The 22,154-nt window shown below is 50.0% G+C and overlaps 1 protein-coding gene and 1 non-coding gene across 6 annotated transcripts in view; both read left to right on the top strand.

Annotated features, from left to right (window-relative positions):
- Positions 1-22,154, top strand: part of ARMH1 (armadillo like helical domain containing 1) — a 35,636-nt gene that overhangs the window by 4,355 nt on the left and 9,127 nt on the right. For 4 of the 5 annotated variants that reach the window (XM_050961206.1, XM_050961203.1, XM_050961204.1 and 1 more), the window contains exons 2-6: positions 2,799-3,017; positions 3,559-3,627; positions 4,495-4,661; positions 5,570-5,766; positions 17,335-17,419. In XM_050961206.1, the coding sequence (XP_050817163.1) occupies positions 2,812-3,017; positions 3,559-3,627; positions 4,495-4,661; positions 5,570-5,766; positions 17,335-17,419 (724 nt within the window). In that variant the 5' untranslated portion in view covers positions 2,799-2,811. The remainder of the gene's footprint in view (positions 1-2,798; positions 3,018-3,558; positions 3,628-4,494; positions 4,662-5,569; positions 5,767-17,334; positions 17,420-22,154) is intronic. The other variant, XM_050961205.1, reaches the window with a different exon arrangement.
- LOC127056086 (U2 spliceosomal RNA) lies at positions 19,776-19,963 on the top strand. Its single transcript, XR_007775729.1, has one exon. It is a non-coding gene; the product is annotated as a U2 spliceosomal RNA (small nuclear RNA).

Here is a 22,154-nt window from a genome sequence, read left to right as displayed (position 1 = left end):
TCCCAAGAGCAGACCCTGGCCTGTGTCCCCACCTCCTGTGTCCCCCAGCCCGAGCAGGTGGAGGATCCACGGCTCTCCACAGCTGCCAGGCTCCTAGGGCCAGGCTCCAGCTGCCGGCCTGGCCAGGGGGCTGGGTCTTGCGTGGAAGAGGACGAGCAGGGACAGGGCCATGGTGAAAAGTGGATGGACCAAGCAGGCTCTAACTTGTGCCAGGAGCTGGGCAAGGCTTGGAATCTAGTGGGTATAAAGATATCTTAAAACCACCTTTTCCCTCCCAACTCATCCAGGGCTGCACCTCCTAAACTGAAGGTGCCACTCACAACTGAGGCTGGCACCTCTGGCAGCACAGTGCTCCTGAGCCCTTAACTCCTTGATTCAGAAGTGATTCAAAAGGAAAAGTGCTACCCAGTGAATAGCCAACAACAGTTCCTAAATCACCTGGGTTTTCCTTAGAGTCCTCCCAACAAAATCTGACTTGGTGTCCAACTTCTAAGCTTATCAGAGCTAGCGAGATGAGTGAGGCAGCTCACTGAGTGGCTAGAACGGACAATTTGGAGTGAGGAGACTTGGTTCTGTTCTGACTCTGCCACTGAGTTAGTGTGTGAGCTGGGGCAAGTCTTTCCCCTCTCTGTTAATTTGTTTCTGTATCTGTAAAATAAGGAGAATAAGAATAGTTACCTCTATCTCTAGGGCACTTGGAGATCTTTGGATGAAGAGCATCATGTAGGTGCATAGTATTATAACAGTCAGAGTCTGGTACCATTGTGTCCTCAGTTAGTTGTATTGTGTGATCATTTTCAGACCAACTGTTCTCCCTGGCTGGATAATAGGAGAACACCCTCGATTCCTCAAATCCTCATGTCCAGAGGCTGGTGATGGTGTTTCTGAACAGTGAGGATTATTGCTGCTTCCTAATAAAAGCAGGATAAGAGCACAGCATCAGCATCTCAAACATAAATATGGAAATATTAATTTAGAATCAATTTTGGGATGCTTCAGACTGTTAAGTTCTTTTAACTAGATTTCTGTAGAGGACATAGGAGATCTTTATGGGACTGTAAATTTCATGGAAACGGTCTCTGTGAAATACTCATTCCCTCAACACACTAGTTGTTCTCTCAGTATCAATCATGAGCCTTGCATGTAATGTTTCGCAAATATTCTGTAAATCACTTGAAAAAGCTCATGATACTGTGAAATACGACTTTCGACAAAGGGTTCCTAACAGGCCAGTCTCCCATCAGCACTAACATTTGTTATGGCTAATAACACTTTCAATCACAACTATTTTGGGGGAACTGATTTATTTTAAACCTTGTCCTCCTTCAAAGGAGATCCTGAATACACTCTGCCAAGGACACAGACTCCTACAAACCACACACTGTTAATTCCCTAATGAAATGCTAATTCCTCTTAACCCCACAGAATTGTTTCTTTATCCAACTTTCTAGGGTGGAGGGTTTTTTGGTTTTTAAATTTTTTTAATACACTTAACTACAGAGCATTTCACCTTTAGGTCATTGGTTTCAATCCTGCCCAGGCAGTAGTGACTGAAAGTGACCATTGGGCAGCCACCTGACGCCTTCTGTGAAATGGATTTGGAATCTCAGTCAAGTTCCTAGTAGACAAGTGCTAAGCCCTTTACAGATAGGAAATAGGCATGGACCCAAACGGACCTTATAGATTTAAACTAAACTGAGAGAAAGCCTGAAATAAGTGTCCTGACAGGGAGTGGCAGTGGTTTAACTAATTTGCTTTTAAATTACATCTTAAATTAAACTAATGCAACTTTCTCACAGAGACAAGGCCTAAGTCTCAGCAAAGGGGCCAAGAACTGAAAGAGGCACAGACTGAACTCTTTGTCACCCACACAGATGAAGCATGTTGACAGGGCTGTGTGGAGAGAAGCTTGCAGTATTGCTGCCTGTGTTGTACCTCCTTTGGCTCCGATTCAACAAACACCCATGCACGTGCTTAACTTTAAGCCCCACATTGGGACTACTCACAAGCTTAAAATTAAGCCTGTGTGTTTGCAAGATCGGGACCTATGTGGCTAAACTATCTTTAGCTTCCAGAGCTGTCAATCTGCACTTTTTACCAGAACTAATTACACCACAAAGGACGGCGAGTGCCCAAATGTGTCAAAGAAATTGGGCAAAATGGGGATTACTGTATTGAAGGTCACAGGATCAGTGGGATTTTCTGTAGCTGCCCTATTCCTTGGATTATTATTTCATTTCCCCCCGAGTTTATTTTAAAATGTGCCATTGAAAGTTCTTGGCACTCGAAGAGAAATTAAATAATAAGACATGAACTAGGACAAAAAGGTTCAAAATGCAAAAGCTTCCCAAATCCACATTGTCAAGGTCCTGTGCATCTCTGCTCTTATTTCATCCTACTTACCCCCTGGCAGGGCCTGCTATGGGATCAAGTATCCATCCTGGGAAGCTAGCAAGAATCTTGAGATTAAGAAAATTTGCAACATTAAAGTGCTTTATTCCTGTCTGGGAGGAAGACTGCTCTTGGGATTCTAACCCCAGCTCTACCACAGATTTACCATGTGGCCGTGGGTAAATCAGTTAATCTCTTTATGCCTCAGTTTCTCCAGATGTAAAATGGAGCTAGCAATGGGAATAAAGGAAGATAAGATTACATTAATCAGTGTTTGTCAAGTGCTTTGTGATCCTCAGCTGGAAAGCACTAATGAAGGGGAAAGTATAATTAGTGCTGGTGTTACTCATTTGTACAGCCTACATTTATCTTTAAGGGTTTTTATAACCTCTCTCTCTCCCCTATAGGACAGTATTGATCATGACTTCCACAAAGGAGCAGGCAGCCATCAGCAGACTGATGGGGTTCTTGCAGGAATGGGACAATGCTAGCAAAGCTGCTCGTAGCCACATGCTGGATAATTTCATTAAGGCAAATCAAGGAAAGACAGGCCCAGAGTTGGAGCTGGAATTCTCCCAGGGAGCCAGCTTGTTTCTGGCCCGCCTAACATCATGGCTGAGGCTGACGTATCTACTTCCTCGGGATGCCAGCGGAGGTGGTGGGGCGATCGAGAGGAAGATTCTCTCCCAAATGTTCTTTTCCCCAATACAATTTAAGATAGTCCCTCTCTGTGGAAATACCTGAGTCCAGCTAAGCTGTTCAGGGAGAAGAGCCTAGCCCATGAACGCTGGAATCTGAGGGAAGTTCCACACCAAGGGTATTATTGGGTTGCTCTGCAAGATTCCCCTTGTTTTCTCCGTCTCCTCTCATAGGTCCTGCCTCAGGACATTCCATCCTCCTAGCTGAGGACAAAATGTAAGCTCCCTGCCAAGCCCATCAATGCTGCAGGCACCTGCTTCACACCCACTCTGGGGATGAGCATGCTGCCTCCTTAGAGGCTTGCGACCCAGCTGGCCTGGAAAATTAAAGCCTGTGCCCTTTCCCAAAGACAGGTTCCCCAGGTGCAGTGCCACACATTGTCACCAAGCTACCAGTCAGACCAGGTGCAGTGACCAGCTTTAATGTGAAAAATTGTCTCGGTATTTGCTCCTTAACATTGTCAAACAGCTACATGTATGGAATATACCTAGATCAGCAGCTTAAGTCCATTGGCATCTTTCTGTCAGCTGCAAGTAGGTGAGTACTACTGTGTCAGTTCAGCAAGAATTGTTTGGGGGGTTTTAACAGACCAGGCCAGACCAGGGTGGGGATTGTGAGCTGGGGGGGCCGGTGTTAATATTTTACTACAAGGTTGGTCTGGGAAAGGGCAACAGAGGCAACTGTCCATGATCTGTGCTTTTGAGCACCCTGCTGTCAGCATGTACCCATAACTGGGCAAGTGTCTCCTATCTCCTCTGCAGGTCTCTGGATCCCCACAATCTGTGAGCCTCCTTCATGCCTGGAGACTCTCATGTACACTCTTAGTAGGTTGTGCATTTGGACCTGTTTTGAATTGTGTCCCCTGTTTGGGGAGGTCAGATACCATGGTGATGAGCACTCTGTAGAAATAGATAAATCAGTCATGGGCAGGTGGGAGGTGCTGCATATGTTACTTCACACAAGGCTGGGAAAAGCCAGGACCCTTTGTGCTTCCTAAGAATACTGCAAATATTTTGTGACGTTGCCCATGCTATGCAATTGCTCAGTGAGTCCCTCATGTTTCCCAGGAGCAGTTTGATTGCTAACACACTAGTCAGGGATCCGATAAGCACCCTGTGTATGGAGACCCAAGTTCTCTGTGCACGTAGTTCAGTATCCAGATGTGGACACTCAGAGGTAAATATCTCACCTGGTAGCCTACTGGGAGCACATCATAGTGCCAGGTGAGGCATTCACATTTGGGTTCCAAGTAAAGCTTCTGGTAGCTGTTGTCTCTATCCAGGAGCTTAGACGCAAACTGAGGCAAGGAGGTCGGAAGAAGGTTCCCAGTAATATGGAGATCTGAGGAAGGAAGATTTTGTTCAAAGTGTTACATTTTCTGCTTTGTTCCCCTCGTCTTGGTAGCCACAGGTATCTTATTGAATTTCTGGAGATTGGAGGTGTCCTGACTCTCCTGGAAATACTAGGTCTGAACCAACTGAAGGAAGAGGACAAAAGGGAGTCGATAAAGCTACTCCAACTCGTAGCAAATGCTGGCAGGAAGTATAAGGAGCTGATTTGTGAAAGTTATGGTAAGTTCCGTGCCATCCATGTTCTTTATCAGTGGAATGGGCTTACCTCCATTTAGGCAAGTCTCTACTCTGTGACCTCCAAACGTCAAGCGCTCCTTACAGAACTGAACCTGTTCCTTTCGCTCTATGAGAGTCCTAGTGATGGAAGATTATTTTAGTACTTTTCTTGTTGAAAGGAGTTCAGAGTCTCAGCCATTGCTGAGTGGTTACATTTCATCCCCCTTCTCATTTTTAATGATCCTACCTTTTGTACAGTATTTTTCCTTTGATGGTTACAGCAGTCATGCTGGTTGCAACTGCTATGGCTAAGGTTGCAAAAGAGTTTCCATTATAACCTGCTGTGTTCACCCACTGCTACCTCTCCAAACCTCCTCTCTTGGGGCTAACATTTTCTATGATTGGTGTCTATTGAAAAATCAGGAATTTTTCTGAAAAGGGAAAGCTAGATCTCTTCAGATGTTTTTGAAGACTGGAAAAAAATAAATGTTTTTTCCATTGTAAAAGGGAACCCATCACTACAATCAGTGATGGATGCTCAAGGTTTGAACAGCTTCCTCAGCAGTGAGATGAGTGTGATGGAATCAGTGAAGTGAGACTCAGCATGCACCATTTACCTCCTGGGGCCAAATTCTTTATTGGCATAAATGCATGTAGTTCAATTGACTTCAGCAGCATTTTTCCCTTCTAGACCAGCTGAGAATTTGGCCCATTATATTTTAAAGTCAATGTAATAGCCACTGATAAAGGTTACTCCCCATCTCTATCTCTCCAGCAACAGTAGTTAAAATGGGACAGTGTTTTTGATTCCTTCTGGATTTCAGTAAAATTACCAAGTTGCTGTCTAACCTCAGATGTGTAACCACTTGGGCTTTCCAACCACACAACTCAGTGAATCTTCTTATACACAGGTGTGAGATCAATAGCCGAGTTCTTGGCCAATTCCAAGTCAGAAGAGACTCAAGAACAAGTGCAAATTCTGTTGGATACTTTAGGCCACGGCAATCCCAAGTATCAGAACCAAGTATATAAAGGCCTGATTGCTTTGCTGCCATGCACATCCCCCAAAGCCCAACAGCTGTCTCTGCAGACACTCAGAACTGTGCAGGTGAGCAGAACGGGATGTAATCAAACTTTAGCCCATTCTTTAGTTTTATCAGAACACTCTGTTCAATAGTGAATCTATCATAATCTGGAGGCTAAAAGTGAGTGGAAATCCTGCTACAGTTCTTGCCTTATTAATGAGCCCAGAGAGTATCAGAGGGGTAGCTGTGTTAGTCTGGATCTGTAAAAGCAGCAAAGAATCCTGTGACACCTTATAGACTAACAGACGTTTTGGAGCATGAGCTTCCGTGGGTGAATACCGACTTCGTCAGATGCATGTAGTGGAAATTTCCAGGGGCAGGTATATATATGCAAGCAAGCTAGAGATAACGAAGTTAGTTCAATCAGGGAGGATGAGGCCCTGTTCTAGCAGTTGAGGTGTGAAAACCAAGAGAGGAGAAACTGGGTTTGTAGTTGGCAAGCCATTCACAGTCTTTGTTTAATCCTGAGCTGATGGTGTCAAATTTGCAGATGAACTGAAGCTCAGCAGTTTCTCTTTGAAGTCTGGTCCTGAAGTTTTTTTGCTGCAGGATGGCCACCTTGAGGTCTACTATAGCGTGTCCAGGGAGGTTGAAGTGTTCTCCTACAGGTTTTTGTATATTGCCATTCCTAATATCTGATTTGTGTCCATTTGTCCTTTTCCGTAGAGACTGTCCAGTTTGGCCGATGTACATAGCAGAGGGGCATTGCTGGCATATGATGGCATATATTACATTGGTGGACGTGCAGGTGAATGAACCAGTGATGTTGTGGCTGATCTGGTTAGGTCCTGTGATGGTGTCGCTGGTGTAGATATGTGGGCAGAGTTGGCATCGAGGTGTGTTGCATGGATTGATTCCTGAGCTAGAATTACTATGCTGCGGTGTGCAGTTACTGGTGAGAATATGTTTCAGGTTGGCAGGCTGTCTGTGGGCGAGGACTGGCCTGCCACCGAAGGCCTGTGAAAGTGTGCGATCATTGTCCAGGATGGGTTCTAGATCCCTGATGATGCGTTGGAGGGGTTTTAGCTGGGGACTGTATGTGATGGCCAGTGGAGTCCTGTTGGTTTCTTTCTTGGGTTTGTCTTGCAGTAGGTGGCTTCTGGGTACACGTCTGGCTCTATTGATCTGTTTCCTTATTTCCTCGTGTGAGTATTGTAGTTTTGAGAATGCTTGGTGGAGATTTTGTAGGTATTGGTGTCACGGAGTCACCAGGCGATGCTCTGGAACTGCTCCCCACAAAACCAGGCAGGATTTTGGGGAGCCTCCTCTCCCTTGCAGCAGACTTGTTCAGGGCAAGAAGCTCACACGGCTTCACCTCCTGGGTCTCTCCTTGGAGCATTCAGCATCCTCTGCCCCTCCGTGCGCTTCCCACAGCAAGCCCGCCCCAGCGGGGTCCTGGGGAAGCCACAGGGTCCTGCACCCCCACTTTGCAGTCAGATGTGACTTTCAGCCAGCCAGTAAAACAGAGGTTTATTCGATGACAGGAACAGGGTCTAAAACAGAGTTTGTAGGTACCGCGAACTGGACCCCTCAGCCGGGTCCATTCTGGGGGGCAGTGAGCCAGACCCCCACATCTGCCCTCACTCCTCATCCCCAGCCAGCTCCAGACTAACAACCCCCTCCAGCCCCTCCTCCTCTGCTCCGTTCCTTTCCCGGGCCACGAGGTCACCTGACCTCTTTGTCTCCAACACCTTCAGTTGGCACCTTTGCAGAGGAGGGGCCCAGGCCATCAGTTGCTAGGAGACAGAGTGCCAGGCATTTAGGTGCACTGGCCCTTTGCTCTGCCAGATACTTAAGAACTGCCATGGGGACACTGAGGCACCAACACAGTATTCAGAGAAAACATTAAGAACATTCCTAGTTCATCACATCTCTCCCCCCTTCGAGACCGAACTGAGCGAGGTCACTTCAGCCAGTGACCTGGGGAAGTTCGAACCCACCAATGTTCCCATGGATGCCCCAGCATCTCTCCCATTCCTTGATGTGAGTTACACCAGGACAGTCCAGTCTCACGCCCTCCCTTAGGTCAGGTTTGCTTGATGGCACTCGCAGGCCGCATGTGGGAAGATTTATGTGGCTTGAACCTTTTTGCTATCCCCAATACCCCTGGGGTTCAAACTGGGATGGGGTCTTCTCCCAGCACTCTGGGCTGCGATTCGGGCTCTCTTGGTTAAGAGCCCCCATCTTGGCCTTGGCCAGCTCTGGGCTTGGGCAGCCGCTTCCCACCTTGTGGCCCAGATACACCTCTGCCATCCCGCCTTGCGCTTTCCAGCTTTTAACGTCAGTCCCACCTCCTTGAGGCAGCCCAGCCCCCTCTTCACCTGGGACACCTGTTCCTCCCAGGTCTGGCTAAAGATGCACATGTTATCAGTGTCTGTCAGGGCCAAGTTCTCCATCTCCCTCTGCTTGTCTAGAATCTCCCCAGGCCTAGGCATGGGGTCGGCATCAGACACTGTGATAGCTTTAAGATTTTGATAGCCCCCATAAAACCAGATCATCCTGTCTCGCTTGGGGATCAGCCCCACGGGTGAGGCCCATGGGCTGTAAAACGACTGGATCACATCTAAAGCCAGCATGTCCTTGACCTCTCTCTCCAGATTCTGGGCTGCTTTCCCAATGACTCTGAACGGGGAACACCTGATGGGGAGATTGCCTCCTACCTCAGGGAAGAGATCCACCAGGGGGTCTTCCCCCATCTCCTTCCAATCCCCCCCTTCCAGGTCCAGGGGTCCCCTCACTCTCCCCCAATACAGCGGCTTGAATGGGAAGAACCCTGTGGATTCCTGGGGCACCACCAGCTGCCTCCCGATTCCCCCCAGTTCTACTTCCCCCTGGGGAGCCCATTCCTGGTACAGGAATCCCTTCTCCCGCAGGACTCTGTCTCTGCAACCTTCCCAAAGGGGGTTTGCAGCGCTGTGGCCAGCAAGTTCCCTCAGCTTCTCCAAGGAGGGAGGGATCCCTCTGCAGCTTGGTCTGGGATTCAGCTGCTGGGGCAGGGAGTGGGACCTGCTCCCTCTCGCTGGCTGGGCCTAGGGTCACAGCCCCCCTGAGCCCTGTCCCTGGTAGCTCCCTCCCTGCTGTGTAATCACTTCCCAGCAGCACGTCTGGACCAGGCAAACCTGGTTGGCAGCTGACCTGCCATGCCTGGATGTCCCCCCACTTAGCTGGGGTCTCAGCTCCCCCGTGCTCAGCACTGCCCTGGCTGCCCCAGTGGGGGCAGGCAGCTAGCTCTTTGCTCTGGTCACAGCATCAGAGCCAGCGTGAGCCCCCTCTCCGGTGTGCAGGGGGGCGGGGAGCATCTCTCCCTCCCACTCAGCCCCAGGGGGCTGGTTACAGGTAGGCAGGTATCCTGAGCCCAGCAGCCCCTCCCCCCTGCCAGCCAGGTCATTTGCATTTTCACTGACCATTTCCATCCCAGCCAATTGGTTCCCTGGATTTCAATTCAAACCCTCGGCCGTTACAGGAGCAGGGCCTGGATCCTGTCCCAAGGGGAGACAGTTACCCCCAAACAGGGCCTCCCAGCCGATATCCTGGAGAACCCCAACGACCAGCCAGCCCGACCCCTCCTGGGTCTGCACTGAGATCCGGGCCATAGGCAGGGCGAGGGGCTTCACCCCGGGGACCTTCACCCAGGTCCCACAGCCCCTCAGCATCTGCGGCTGCACCACCACAGTTCTCTCTGTCCCAGGGTCTCGCCCCCGCAGGCGTGTTTTCCCACTGACCCCTGGGCAGCCCCCTATGTCTCTCTGCTCCACCATCGCCAGTCCATGCTGCTGCTGCTTCTCTTGCAGCTTTTCCTCAGCCTCTTGCTCTCTCTCACGGTCCTCTCGCTCTCTTGGGCTCTGCTCCAATCCCATCCGTCTCCAATCCCCTGATGGGGAACCCGATCGTGAAGACCCTCGTCTGGTTGGGGACCAGACTCTCGGGGATGCCTGGCTGCTGCTCAAGCTGCTCCCAGATCCTCTTGTAGCCCCATCTGGGTCAGGAATCTGCTCCTCAGAGCGGTCCTCCTCCTCCTCCAACTGCACGATTAACTGTGCCTTGGTGAACGTCCCCATGTGTAACCCTCTCTTTGTGCACAGGATCACAGTGTCCTTCTTAAGGAGATGGTGATAGGCCATCACTTCACCATTCCCAAGTGGCTCTGGACTCACAGGCCTGTGTGCTCTCGGCTCCCCCATGGTTTCCAGGAAGAACCCCTGGTATGCCAGCCCTTCTTGTGGTCACCACCTCTTTGCCAGGGTCGAGCTGCAGACTCCTCCGCCCCTGGGACTGCTCCTGCAATCCTCAGGGGAACCCTGCTACTGCAAAAATCCTTCTCTCTCCCAGGGTCGAGCGGCAAGCTCCTCCGCCCCTGAGACTGCTCGTTGCAGTTCTCAGGGGGACCCCGTTACTCCAACAGTCCTTCTCACTGGTCACACACTCCCAGAGGTTAACTGCCCCCTGAAACCATCCCTCTCTGAGCCTTCAGCACGCCTGGTCCTCATTATCCCTCCTTTGTTTTACTGCTCCCCAGTCACTTACTGCAAGAAGTGCCATTCACGGGGTGCAGTACATCCCACCTCTGCCACCAGTTGTCACGGAGTCACCGGGCGATGCTCTGGAACTGCTCCCCACAAAGCCAGGCAGAACTTTGGGGAGCCTCCTCTCCCTTGCAGCAGACTTGTTCAGGGCAAGAAGCTCACACGGCTTCACCTCCTGGGTCTCTCCTTGGAACATTCAGCATCCTCTGCCCCTCCGTGCACTTCCCACAGCGAGCCCGCCCCAGCGGGGTCCTGGGGAAGCCACAGGGTCCTGCACCCCCACTTTGCAGTCAGATGTGACTTTCAGCCAGCAAAACAGAGGTTTGTTCGATGACAAGAACAAGGTCTAAAACAGAGTTTGTAGGTACCACGAACTGGACCCCTCAGCCGGGTCCATTCTGGGGGGCAGTGAGCCAGACCCCCACATCTGCCCTCACTCCTCATCTTCAGCCAGCTGCAGACTAACAACCCCCTCCAGCCCCTCCTCCTCTGCTCCGTTCCTTTCCCGGGCCACGAGGTCACCTGACCTCTTTGTCTCCAACACCTTCAGTTGGCACCTTTGCAGAGGAGGGGCCCAGGCCATCAGTTGCTAGGAGACAGAGTGCCAGGCATTTAGGTGCACTGGCCCTTTGCTCTGCCAGATACTTAAGAACTGCCATGGGGACACTGAGGCACCAACACAGTATTCAGAGAAAACATTAAGAACATTCCTAGTTCATCACATCTCTGCCCCCTTCGAGACCGAACTGAGCGAGGTCACTTCAGCCAGTGACCTGGGGAAGTTCGAACCCACCAATGTTCCCATGGATGCCCCAGCATCTCTCCCATTCCTTGATGTGAGTTACACCAGGACAGTCCAGTCTCACGCCCTCCCTTAGGTCAGGTTTGCTTGATGGCACTCGCAGGCCGCATGTGGGAAGATTTATGTGGCTTGAACCTTTTTGCTATCCCCAATACCCCTGGGGTTCAAACTGGGATGGGGTCTTCTCCCAGCACTCTGGGCTGCGATTCGGGCTCTCTTGGTTAAGAGCCCCCATCTTGGCCTTGGCCAGCTCTGGGCTTGGGCAGCCGCTTCCCACCTTGTGGCCCAGATACACCTCTGCCATCCCGCCTTGCGCTTTCCAGCTTTTAACGTCAGTCCCACCTCCTTGAGGCAGCCCAGCCCCCTCTTCACCTGGGACACCTGTTCCTCCCAGGTCTGGCTAAAGATGCACATGTTATCAGTGTCTGTCAGGGCCAAGTTCTCCATCTCCCTCTGCTTGTCTAGAATCTCCCCAGGCCTAGGCATGGGGTCGGCATCAGACACTGTGATAGCTTTAAGATTTTGATAGCCCCCATAAAACCAGATCATCCTGTCTCGCTTGGGGATCAGCCCCACGGGTGAGGCCCATGGGCTGTAAAACGACTGGATCACATCTAAAGCCAGCATGTCCTTGACCTCTCTCTCCAGATTCTGGGCTGCTTTCCCAATGACTCTGAACGGGGAACACCTGATGGGGAGATTGCCTCCTACCTCAGGGAAGAGATCCACCAGGGGGTCTTCCCCCATCTCCTTCCAATCCCCCCCTTCCAGGTCCAGGGGTCCCCTCACTCTCCCCCAATACAGCGGCTTGAATGGGAAGAACCCTGTGGATTCCTGGGGCACCACCAGCTGCCTCCCGATTCCCCCCAGTTCTACTTCCCCCTGGGGAGCCCATTCCTGGTACAGGAATCCCTTCTCCCGCAGGACTCTGTCTCTGCAACCTTCCCAAAGGGGGTTTGCAGCGCTGTGGCCAGCAAGTTCCCTCAGCTTCTCCAAGGAGGGAGGGATCCCTCTGCAGCTTGGTCTGGGATTCAGCTGCTGGGGCAGGGAGTGGGACCTGCTCCCTCTCGCTGGCTGGGCCTAGGGTCACAGCCCCCCTGAGCCCTGTCCCTGGTAGCTCCCTCCCTGCTGTGTAATCACTTCCCAGCAGCACGTCTGGACCAGGCAAACCTGGTTGGCAGCTGACCTGCCATGCCTGGATGTCCCCCCACTTAGCTGGGGTCTCAGCTCCCCCGTGCTCAGCACTGCCCTGGCTGCCCCAGTGGGGGCAGGCAGCTAGCTCTTTGCTCTGGTCACAGCATCAGAGCCAGCGTGAGCCCCCTCTCCGGTGTGCAGGGGGGCGGGGAGCATCTCTCCCTCCCACTCAGCCCCAGGGGGCTGGTTACAGGTAGGCAGGTATCCTGAGCCCAGCAGCCCCTCCCCCCTGCCAGCCAGGTCATTTGCATTTTCACTGACCATTTCCATCCCAGCCAATTGGTTCCCTGGATTTCAATTCAAACCCTCGGCCGTTACAGGAGCAGGGCCTGGATCCTGTCCCAAGGGGAGACAGTTACCCCCAAACAGGGCCTCCCAGCCGATATCCTGGAGAACCCCAACGACCAGCCAGCCCGACCCCTCCTGGGTCTGCACTGAGATCCGGGCCATAGGCAGGGCGAGGGGCTTCACCCCGGGGACCTTCACCCAGGTCCCACAGCCCCTCAGCATCTGCGGCTGCACCACCACAGTTCTCTCTGTCCCAGGGTCTCGCCCCCGCAGGCGTGTTTTCCCACTGACCCCTGGGCAGCCCCCTATGTCTCTCTGCTCCACCATCGCCAGTCCATGCTGCTGCTGCTTCTCTTGCAGCTTTTCCTCAGCCTCTTGCTCTCTCTCACGGTCCTCTCGCTCTCTTGGGCTCTGCTCCAATCCCATCCGTCTCCAATCCCCTGATGGGGAACCCGATCGTGAAGACCCTCGTCTGGTTGGGGACCAGACTCTCGGGGATGCCTGGCTGCTGCTCAAGCTGCTCCCAGATCCTCTTGTAGCCCCATCTGGGTCAGGAATCTGCTCCTCAGAGCGGTCCTCCTCCTCCTCCAACTGCACGATTAACTGTGCCTTGGTGAACGTCCCCATGTGTAACCCTCTCTTTGTGCACAGGATCACAGTGTCCTTCTTAAGGAGATGGTGATAGGCCATCACTTCACCATTCCCAAGTGGCTCTGGACTCACAGGCCTGTGTGCTCTCGGCTCCCCCATGGTTTCCAGGAAGAACCCCTGGTATGCCAGCCCTTCTTGTGGTCACCACCTCTTTGCCAGGGTCGAGCTGCAGACTCCTCCGCCCCTGGGACTGCTCCTGCAATCCTCAGGGGAACCCTGCTACTGCAAAAATCCTTCTCTCTCCCAGGGTCGAGCGGCAAGCTCCTCCGCCCCTGAGACTGCTCGTTGCAGTTCTCAGGGGGACCCCGTTACTCCAACAGTCCTTCTCACTGGTCACACACTCCCAGAGGTTAACTGCCCCCTGAAACCATCCCTCTCTGAGCCTTCAGCACGCCTGGTCCTCATTATCCCTCCTTTGTTTTACTGCTCCCCAGTCACTTACTGCAAGAAGTGCCATTCACGGGGTGCAGTACATCCCACCTCTGCCACCAGTTGTCACGGAGTCACCGGGCGATGCTCTGGAACTGCTCCCCACAAAGCCAGGCAGAACTTTGGGGAGCCTCCTCTCCCTTGCAGCAGACTTGTTCAGGGCAAGAAGCTCACACGGCTTCACCTCCTGGGTCTCTCCTTGGAACATTCAGCATCCTCTGCCCCTCCGTGCACTTCCCACAGCGAGCCCGCCCCAGCGGGGTCCTGGGGAAGCCACAGGGTCCTGCACCCCCACTTTGCAGTCAGATGTGACTTTCAGCCAGCAAAACAGAGGTTTGTTCGATGACAAGAACAAGGTCTAAAACAGAGTTTGTAGGTACCACGAACTGGACCCCTCAGCCGGGTCCATTCTGGGGGGCAGTGAGCCAGACCCCCACATCTGCCCTCACTCCTCATCTTCAGCCAGCTGCAGACTAACAACCCCCTCCAGCCCCTCCTCCTCTGCTCCGTTCCTTTCCCGGGCCACGAGGTCACCTGACCTCTTTGTTTCCAACACCTTCAGTTGGCACCTTTGCAGAGGAGGGGCCCAGGCCATCAGTTGCTAGGAGACAAAGTGCCAGGCATTTAGGTGCATTGGCCCTTTGCTCTGCCAGATACTTAAGAACTGCCATGGGGACACTGAGGCACCAACACAGTATTCAGAGAAAACATTAAGAACATTCCTAGTTCATCACAATTGGTCTCTGTCTGAGGGGTTAGAACAGATGCGGTTGTACCTCAGTGCTTGGCTGTAGACAATGGATCGTGTGATGTGCCCGGGATGGAAGCTGGAGGCATGAAGGTAAGCATAGCAGTCAGTAGGTTTTCGGTATAGGGTGGTGTTAATGTGACCATCACTTATTTGCACCGTGGTGTCTAGGAAGTGGACCTCCCATGTAGATTGGTCCAGGCTGAGGTTGATGGTGGGGTGGAAGCTGTTGAAATCGTGGTGGAATTTTTCCAGAGTCTCCTTCCCATGGGTCCAGATGATGAAGATGTCATCAATGTAGCGTAGGTAGAGAAGGGGCATGAGTGGACGAGAGCTGAGGAAGCGTTGTTCCAGGTCGACCATAAAAATATTGGCATATTGTGGGGCCATGCGGTTGCCTATAGCGGTGCCACTGATCTGGAAATATATATTGTCATCAAATTTGAAATAGTTGTGTGTGAGGATAAAGGCACAGAGCTCAGCAGCCAGTTGTGCTGTGGCATCATCAGGGATACTGTTCCTGACAGCTTGTATTCCATCTGTGTGTGGGATGTTCGTGTAGAGAGCCTCTACATCCATGGTGGCTAGGATGGTGTTTTCTGGAAGGTCACCAATGCATTGTAGTTTGCTCAGGAAATCAGTGGTGTCACGGAGATAGCTGGGAGTGCTGGTGGCATAGGGTCTGAGTAGAGAGTCCACATATCCAGACAGTCCTTCAGTGAGAGTGCCAATGCCCGAGATGATGGGTCATCCAGGATTTCTGGGTTTGTGGATCTTGGGTAGTAGATAGAATAACCCTGGTCGGGGCTCTAAGGGTATGTTGATTTGTTCCGGTGTTAGTGTAGGGAGTGTCCTGAGTAGATGGTGCAGTTTCTTAGTGTATTCCTCAGTGGGATCTGAGGGAAGTGGCCTGTAGAATTTGGTATTGGAGAGTTGTCTGGCTGCCTCCTTTTGGTAGTCAGACCTGCTCATGATTTCAACAGCACCTCTTTTATCACCCTCTTTGATGATAATGTCAGGGTTGTTTCTGAGGCTGTGGATGGCATTGTGTTCTGCACGACTTAGGTTGTGAGGCAAGCAATGTTGTTTTTCCACAATTTCTGTCTGTGCACGTTGGCGGAAGCATTCAGTGTATAGGTCCAGACTGTCATTTCGACCCTCAGGAGGAGTCCATATGGAGTTCTTCCTCTTGTGCTGTTAGTGGGAGGGTACCTGTGTATCAGTGCGCTGTTCAGTGTTGTCCTGAAAGTATTCTTTGAGTTGGAGACGGCGAAAGTAGGCTTCCAGATCGCCGCAGAACTGTATCATGTTGGTGGAGGTGGCAGGGCAGAAAGAGAGTCCCCGAGATCGGGCAGACTTTTCTTCTGGGCTGAGTGTGTAGCCCAGAGAAGAGCTTATTGCATCCACAAGCACACCCAGTATGTACTCAGCTGATGTGTCCTATCATGTCTAAGGCTGCATACCCTGTGTGGATAAGTCAACCCAGTTTGAAAGTGCCTTGTTGAGGTAGTACTGAATAAGAGAAGTCTGAAGCCAGGATCCTTTTGCGCTCAGTTGCATGTCATCAGCACAGAGTATGCTCTTCAAGTTCCCCAGCAGTTCCTGTGTCTGAGCTTTGAGAACACACTGAAAAGGAATGGGGTGCACAGAACTGTTTTCTGGCTGATTTGGATAATGAAATCAAGAACAATTCCCCCCTTAGACTTTTCCCTCTCACTAACACAGATGCTAAACTCCAAGGCTGTGTGTGAGCAAGTGCTGAGTGCATAAAGGCTGCTACTTTTGTCTACATAGTCCCTGCTCCATCAGGATCTAATATGCTGCTTTTAAATAAATTGAATATGAAAGATATTTTATAATTCCCCTTCTCCTCTGGTCTGTTACTTATTGTGAAAGCCTGGTATGAAAATGTATGACCTCAGCTGTAGGAGAGGATATGCCTCTAAAGACGCATCCTGCTCTTACTCCATAGGAAACTTCAAAAGGAATGGCATGCAGGATTAACTATACAGCCTTTAGTGCTACTGTTTTAAATCCTGTACTTTGGTTGTGCTGTTTTTTTAATTGAGGGAATGGGGTTGTGATCTTCTGACCCCTCTTAAATTCTCCCTGGCCTGAAAATATGCACTTACATAAAAAATTCTAGCTATATGTTAATTACCCAGACTAAGATAGAGCTAAGCAGTGAGGTAGGTGGGTAGCAGCTCTGATGCAGTCTGATGCTCTTGAATTTAATTCTGAAAATCTGCCATTTGAAGTTTCAGTCCCTTGTCATCAAGGAAGGGTGGGAGTTGCCACCACCCCCAAATCGGCAGGATCATGGATCCTTGACCTTTGAACATAAAGTGTATGTCTTTATCTCTTCTGTTACATACCACATGAGAGAGAGAGAGGCTCCCAGATGAAGCACTATTACAATCTTAACGCTGCTCTAGTGCCTCAGTTAGCTGGAGATCAATGAATCTCATGCTCAAGTTTGAAGAGTCTTCAGAGGAGGAGAGATTTTGTCTCCATTTTTTTGTCTCCACACTTTGTAGAACACTTTTCTTCTTTCACTGTAAACTCTTTGGGGCAGGGGACTTTTCTACCTCTTTGTCTACCCCCAGAGCAGTGGGGCCCCGATCCTGATTGGAGCCTCTGGGTGCTGCCATATTAAAAATATGAAATAATAGTAATTAATAGTTTGCCCCAATAACTGCAGTCCTTAGTCTGAGAACCATAGGGCTAAACTGGGCAACCATTACATTGATGAGCGTTTACATGAGGAGTCCTGTTTAAGAATAAGTGCTCACTAACCTGAGTAGTGGTTGCAGAATCAGCCCCAAGAGACCATTTCCCTGAGCGAAGTGCTGTGCAGTTCTCTGTATCCTGAGGATCCAACACATGTGAACATTTCAGTGGGCTGCAGATAGGAGAGCCGGGAGGAATAACACCCTCTTGTTCCTTTCATTGTCAGGCTATCGTGGGATCAGCCCATCCCAGCATTGTAGACGCTGTGCTGGGCGTGCTTAGCTCAATGCATTTGGAAGTTCAGTATGAAGGTAAGAACCATCACTGGTATCACAGTATGAAGGTAGGAAACATCCCTTGTGCTGTCTGCTGAGGAGGAAAGCAGACTTCCGAGTCATTCGTGGGGAGGTTCTCAGTGAGCCTGTCAAGAGTCACTTCCAGGCAGCAGCCGCAGTGTCCCCAGAGCTCAGTTCAAGCTGAGAGTGTGAGCACTGGGCTGGGTGTATTTGCCTTTTGGCTGTTCACTGAGCTCTAAGGAATTTAACTGACCTGGCAACAGGAAAGGAAAACAGGTGAGTCACAAGGCCCAGAGGCGGAGTGCCTGTTACTGCACAGACCAAGCAGCTGAGGTCGCACCCCCGGCAGCTACCCTCTGACGGGGGGTGGGGGATTTGTAACCCAGCTGTATGTTGTCAGCATGCCACTCCACAGCTCCAGCCTCCATGCCCAGCCCAGAGGGGCGTGTTGCTCGTGCAAAGGCTGTGCATGTCTCTGGTTTTTCCCCTGCTACCTAGGGGGGCCGATGTCTCCCATCACTGGATTGCAGGAGCGGGACTGGGGACGCAGGTCTCCACGAGCGGGTTAACGAGCTGTGCGGTGGCTGCAGGCCAACCAAGCCCAGCCCTGGTGCAGAGCCCAGGGGCGGTGGGGGCTAGAGACAAGCTGCCCTCTCTCTGCTGCCCCCAGGTGGGCTGTACTGACCGCAGGGGGTGGGACGGGATCCCCTGCAGGGTCTGGGCAAAGACCGGTCCAGCCCCCTCCCAGCTCACATGGGATGGCCCAGCGGCCCTTTCACCAGCCCTTTCCCATGGGCAAATGGGAGCGACCAGCGACCCAGGCCTGCCTGCACCGCTCAAGGCGCAGAGCCTGGCACCTGCAGGCTCCTGTCCCAGGGGCATCTCCTCCGTGGTCTGGGTGCCCCCGGATAACCAGTGCACAGGGCTGTGCCTGGAGCAGCTGCGGGGACTCTGGGAGCCACTGCCCTGCCCGGAGCCACATTCCAGGGGCTGCAGCCACAGCTCGGAGGCTGGGGCTCCCCTGTGCTCTCAGACCTACCCGGGATGCTAGTTTGCATGCCCATAATGCATTGTGCATCATGACCCACATTCCGACTCCCTGGTCCATGGGCTGTATTTGCTCCCAGAGACCCTGGTTCCAAGGAGCAAACTCACGGTTTAATTGGGCCAGAGCAATAGGCTGTAGAAACAGAGGTGTGACGGGTTTGGCCACAGAAACCCCATGGGACTGTCACCTGATGTGCTGAAATTACCTCTGAGCCTGTTTTCCCTGCCAGCTTGGGACTCCAGAACCTTGCCTTGTTGAGCCAAACATGCTAGCCTGCTGCAACACAGACCCTGGCTCTGGACCATGCCCCCAAAGCTGCTGTCTTTAAGTGAAAACTGCTCAGCAGGTTATCTGTTTCCAGCACCCGGACACCCAGTTCCCAATGGGATCCAAACCCTAAATAAATCATTTTATTCTGTATAAAGCTCATACAGGTTAAACTCATGAATTGTCCGCCCTCTATAACACTGGTAGAGAGATATGCACAGTAGTTTGCACCCCCAGGTATTAATAACTTACTCTGGGTTTACTAATAAACAAAAGTGATTTTATTAAATATAAAAAGTAGGATTTAAATGGTTTCAAGTAATAACAGACAGAACAAAGTAAGTCACCAAGCGAAAAAAAGCAAAAAACCGGAAGTCTAAGCCTAACACATTAAGAAACTGATTACAGATAATATTTCACCCTCAGATGTTCCAATAAGCTTCTTTCACAGACTAGACTCCTTCCTAGTCTGGGCCCAATCCTTTTGCCTGGGACAGCCTGTAACAATGCTGGTTCTGGTGGGACCCAACTAAGAGTGCCAATTTGGGACAAATTGCTTCAAGCCGGGCAGTTACAGCCCAAGGCTGGGGTTTTTCCACCTTTAAGGCAAACCAAACCAGCCAGCCAGAGAGGACTTTGGTTTTACCCCACTGGCTAACCACAAATCACACAAGCAATTCCCTTAAACACTCCAGTTTCCCAGTATCACCACCAGTGCCACTCGTTGTGGGGACAAATGGTTATGAAAACCAATACCCCAGTAAAAGAAAAAAGGTTCTCGCGATCCCAAAGGACCAAGCCACAGATCCAGGTCAATATACAGATCCGATCTTACCCACAAATCACGTTGTTGCCAATCCTTTAGAATCGAAAATCTAAAGCTTTATTCATAAAAGGAAAAAGATATAGATGAGAGCTAGAATTGGTTAAATGAATCAATTACATACAGTAATGGCAAAGTTCTTGGTTCAGGCTTGTAGCAGTGATAGAATAAACTGCAGGTTCAAATCAAGTCTCTGGCAGGGGAGCTATGTAGCATCCGAGGGCTTCTACCTTAAATCTCTGCTGTTCTCAGCTAAAATCAAGTGTAGTGTCTAATGTTTTCAATTTAATGTCTGATGTGTTTTATTTGAGCAGTGTACATCAAATTGATTTTTGAAGTAGGGTGATGGAATAGGAGCTTGCTTTGTCCACCCCATGTATCAACATGCTGTGGTAGTATTTCTAGGAATGGTACCTTTCCTTTGGGGACAAAATTCTGGTTAGAAAAATAGAAAGAATTTTACTGTAAGGAGATTGTTTTGTATGTCTTATTTGAAGTAGATCTTTACAGTAGTTAAAATGCATTGGTTTGTTTACAATGGAATATTGTTAAAGTTTCTGTGAGTCTACAGATGTCAGTTTCTTTGTCTTCCTGGAGAATTGTTTTAAAAGCTGGGGTTTTATTTTCTGCTGTGAACCCTTCTGACAATATGAGGAATTAATGCTTTCCAGACTTGAGGGTCTGGGAGGGAGATTTTTCTTAATTTTTTTCTATAATATTGAAAGTCTCAGGTATATAAATAACTGCCATATAAATAACTGCCTGTTACATAGACTTCTCCCCACCCAGCATATGTTCCATGTATCTTGGTTTGTAAAATCAAGTGAAGGCACTGGGTGTCATGCTGTATCCAGCACACAGAGGTCCCAGTCCTGATCAATTTGATTTTTTTCTTCAAACCTACTGTAATGCAAATTCTAAATAATAATCCTTATCGCTGTTGCCATCCCTCACCATTGGAAAATCATGAGTAAGATCCCCTAAATTCACAAGATTGGCTTAAAAATCATGAGGATTTTTGTTTTTAATGTCATATGGGGTCTCTTTATTTCCCTTCTGGTTTCTGAACCTTTAAGGTGCTCTCAGGTCCCATTTTCAATATTTCCTTTGCAATCGGGCAAGCTGGAAATGTACCTTTCTTTCTAGTACAGCCAGAGCCCCAGAGCTGGCAGACAGCAGGAGCCTCGGGCACCCGGGACTGGCAGACAGTTGTATGTTTTATACTTTGATTTCACCAATCAAGTATCAAGTGTGAACTCCTCAGGCACTAAAACAGCCTTAACATAGAGTCACAGACACCCCTCTTGGCCACCCAGATGAGCCTGTCTTTGTGACAGGTCATTCTTGGTCACTCACCTGGGTTAGTTGCACCTCAGATCTCAAACCGAAGACAATGCTTATGGGCAATCCTATAATTAACTAAATATTTATTAACTAGGAAAAGACATAAGAAACTTATTTACCAGGTTAAAGCAGGTAACATACACACAAAGGAAGTCTTATTTTACTGAGGTTGCTTTTTGATGTAAAAAATAGAATGATTTCAGGAGTTTTATTGTAATCTAATGCGGTTTATTGTCTGTGCAGAAAATGAAAGGAACAAAGTTTGTGCTTGAAGGTTTCACTTGTTGGCGGTTGGGTTTTGTGGTGGATCTTTTTGGGAAGTTACATAGCATAACTCTAATGATGCTGAAAGGCCTTGCTCAAAAACTATTTTTTTTAATGTGATTATACATTATAGATAATATGTGACATTAGTTCTGGAATTCATGACTGAGAAGTTCTGGGCAAACAGCTTGGCAGGTGAATTCAGCCTGAAGCACTGAGATTGCAGAGTAATTTCTGTCAAAGCAATAGCTACAGCAGCTCATCTACTTGCCTAGTGTACCAGCTTTGTGAAGGCCCAGAGTTACACCATTTCTCTTTTACTCCTGGAGGAATTCTGCGCTACTGCATGCATAATTAATTAATGAACCCCACATATTTTTTTAAATTTTTGCTCAGAAAAAAGCTTCTGCAGTTCTGCCTTTTTCCCACCAGAGGGTGCTGTGGTGATTGAACAAAGCAGCAGCTCCCAGCCAGCTAAGATTGAGCCTAACTTCTTCCCAGCACCTGTCAGGCCAGGTCAGGAGACAGACAGCATGGGGCACTGGGGGAGTCATGTTATATAGACAAAACTACACAGGATCTTTTCAGGGGGCAAGACAAAGATGCCACATTTATTATGATGATAATTTGATTTATGACCAATAACTAATATCTTAATCCTTATATATACACACACACACACATCCATCAGATGTTCTGCAGCTGCTGCATAGTTACCAGTCCTGAACATAGCTTGAGTTCGTGGCTTGATTTTGCAGCTTGGGTTCGTAGCTTGTGGCAATAACTGGCCAGGAAAGCCAGGCACAAGGATGAGATGGGTCTCTGTTGGGCCTGCACCGATGCCCTTCCATGTTGGCAGCAGAATGTTACCCTCCAAAGTCTCCCATCTCACCCATCCTTTTTGTAGGCTTTACTTTGAATCCAGAGTCATCTAGGTCTTGCTGCATCACGCTGCCTCTGGGTTTGGTGACTGATCACCCGTCAATTGCAGGTGACTTTCAGCC

Source organism: Gopherus flavomarginatus, chromosome 7 (genome assembly GCF_025201925.1).
Source record: "Gopherus flavomarginatus isolate rGopFla2 chromosome 7, rGopFla2.mat.asm, whole genome shotgun sequence".
Lineage (NCBI taxonomy): Eukaryota > Metazoa > Chordata > Testudines > Testudinidae > Gopherus > Gopherus flavomarginatus.
This window is presented reverse-complemented; position numbering and strand designations above follow the sequence as displayed.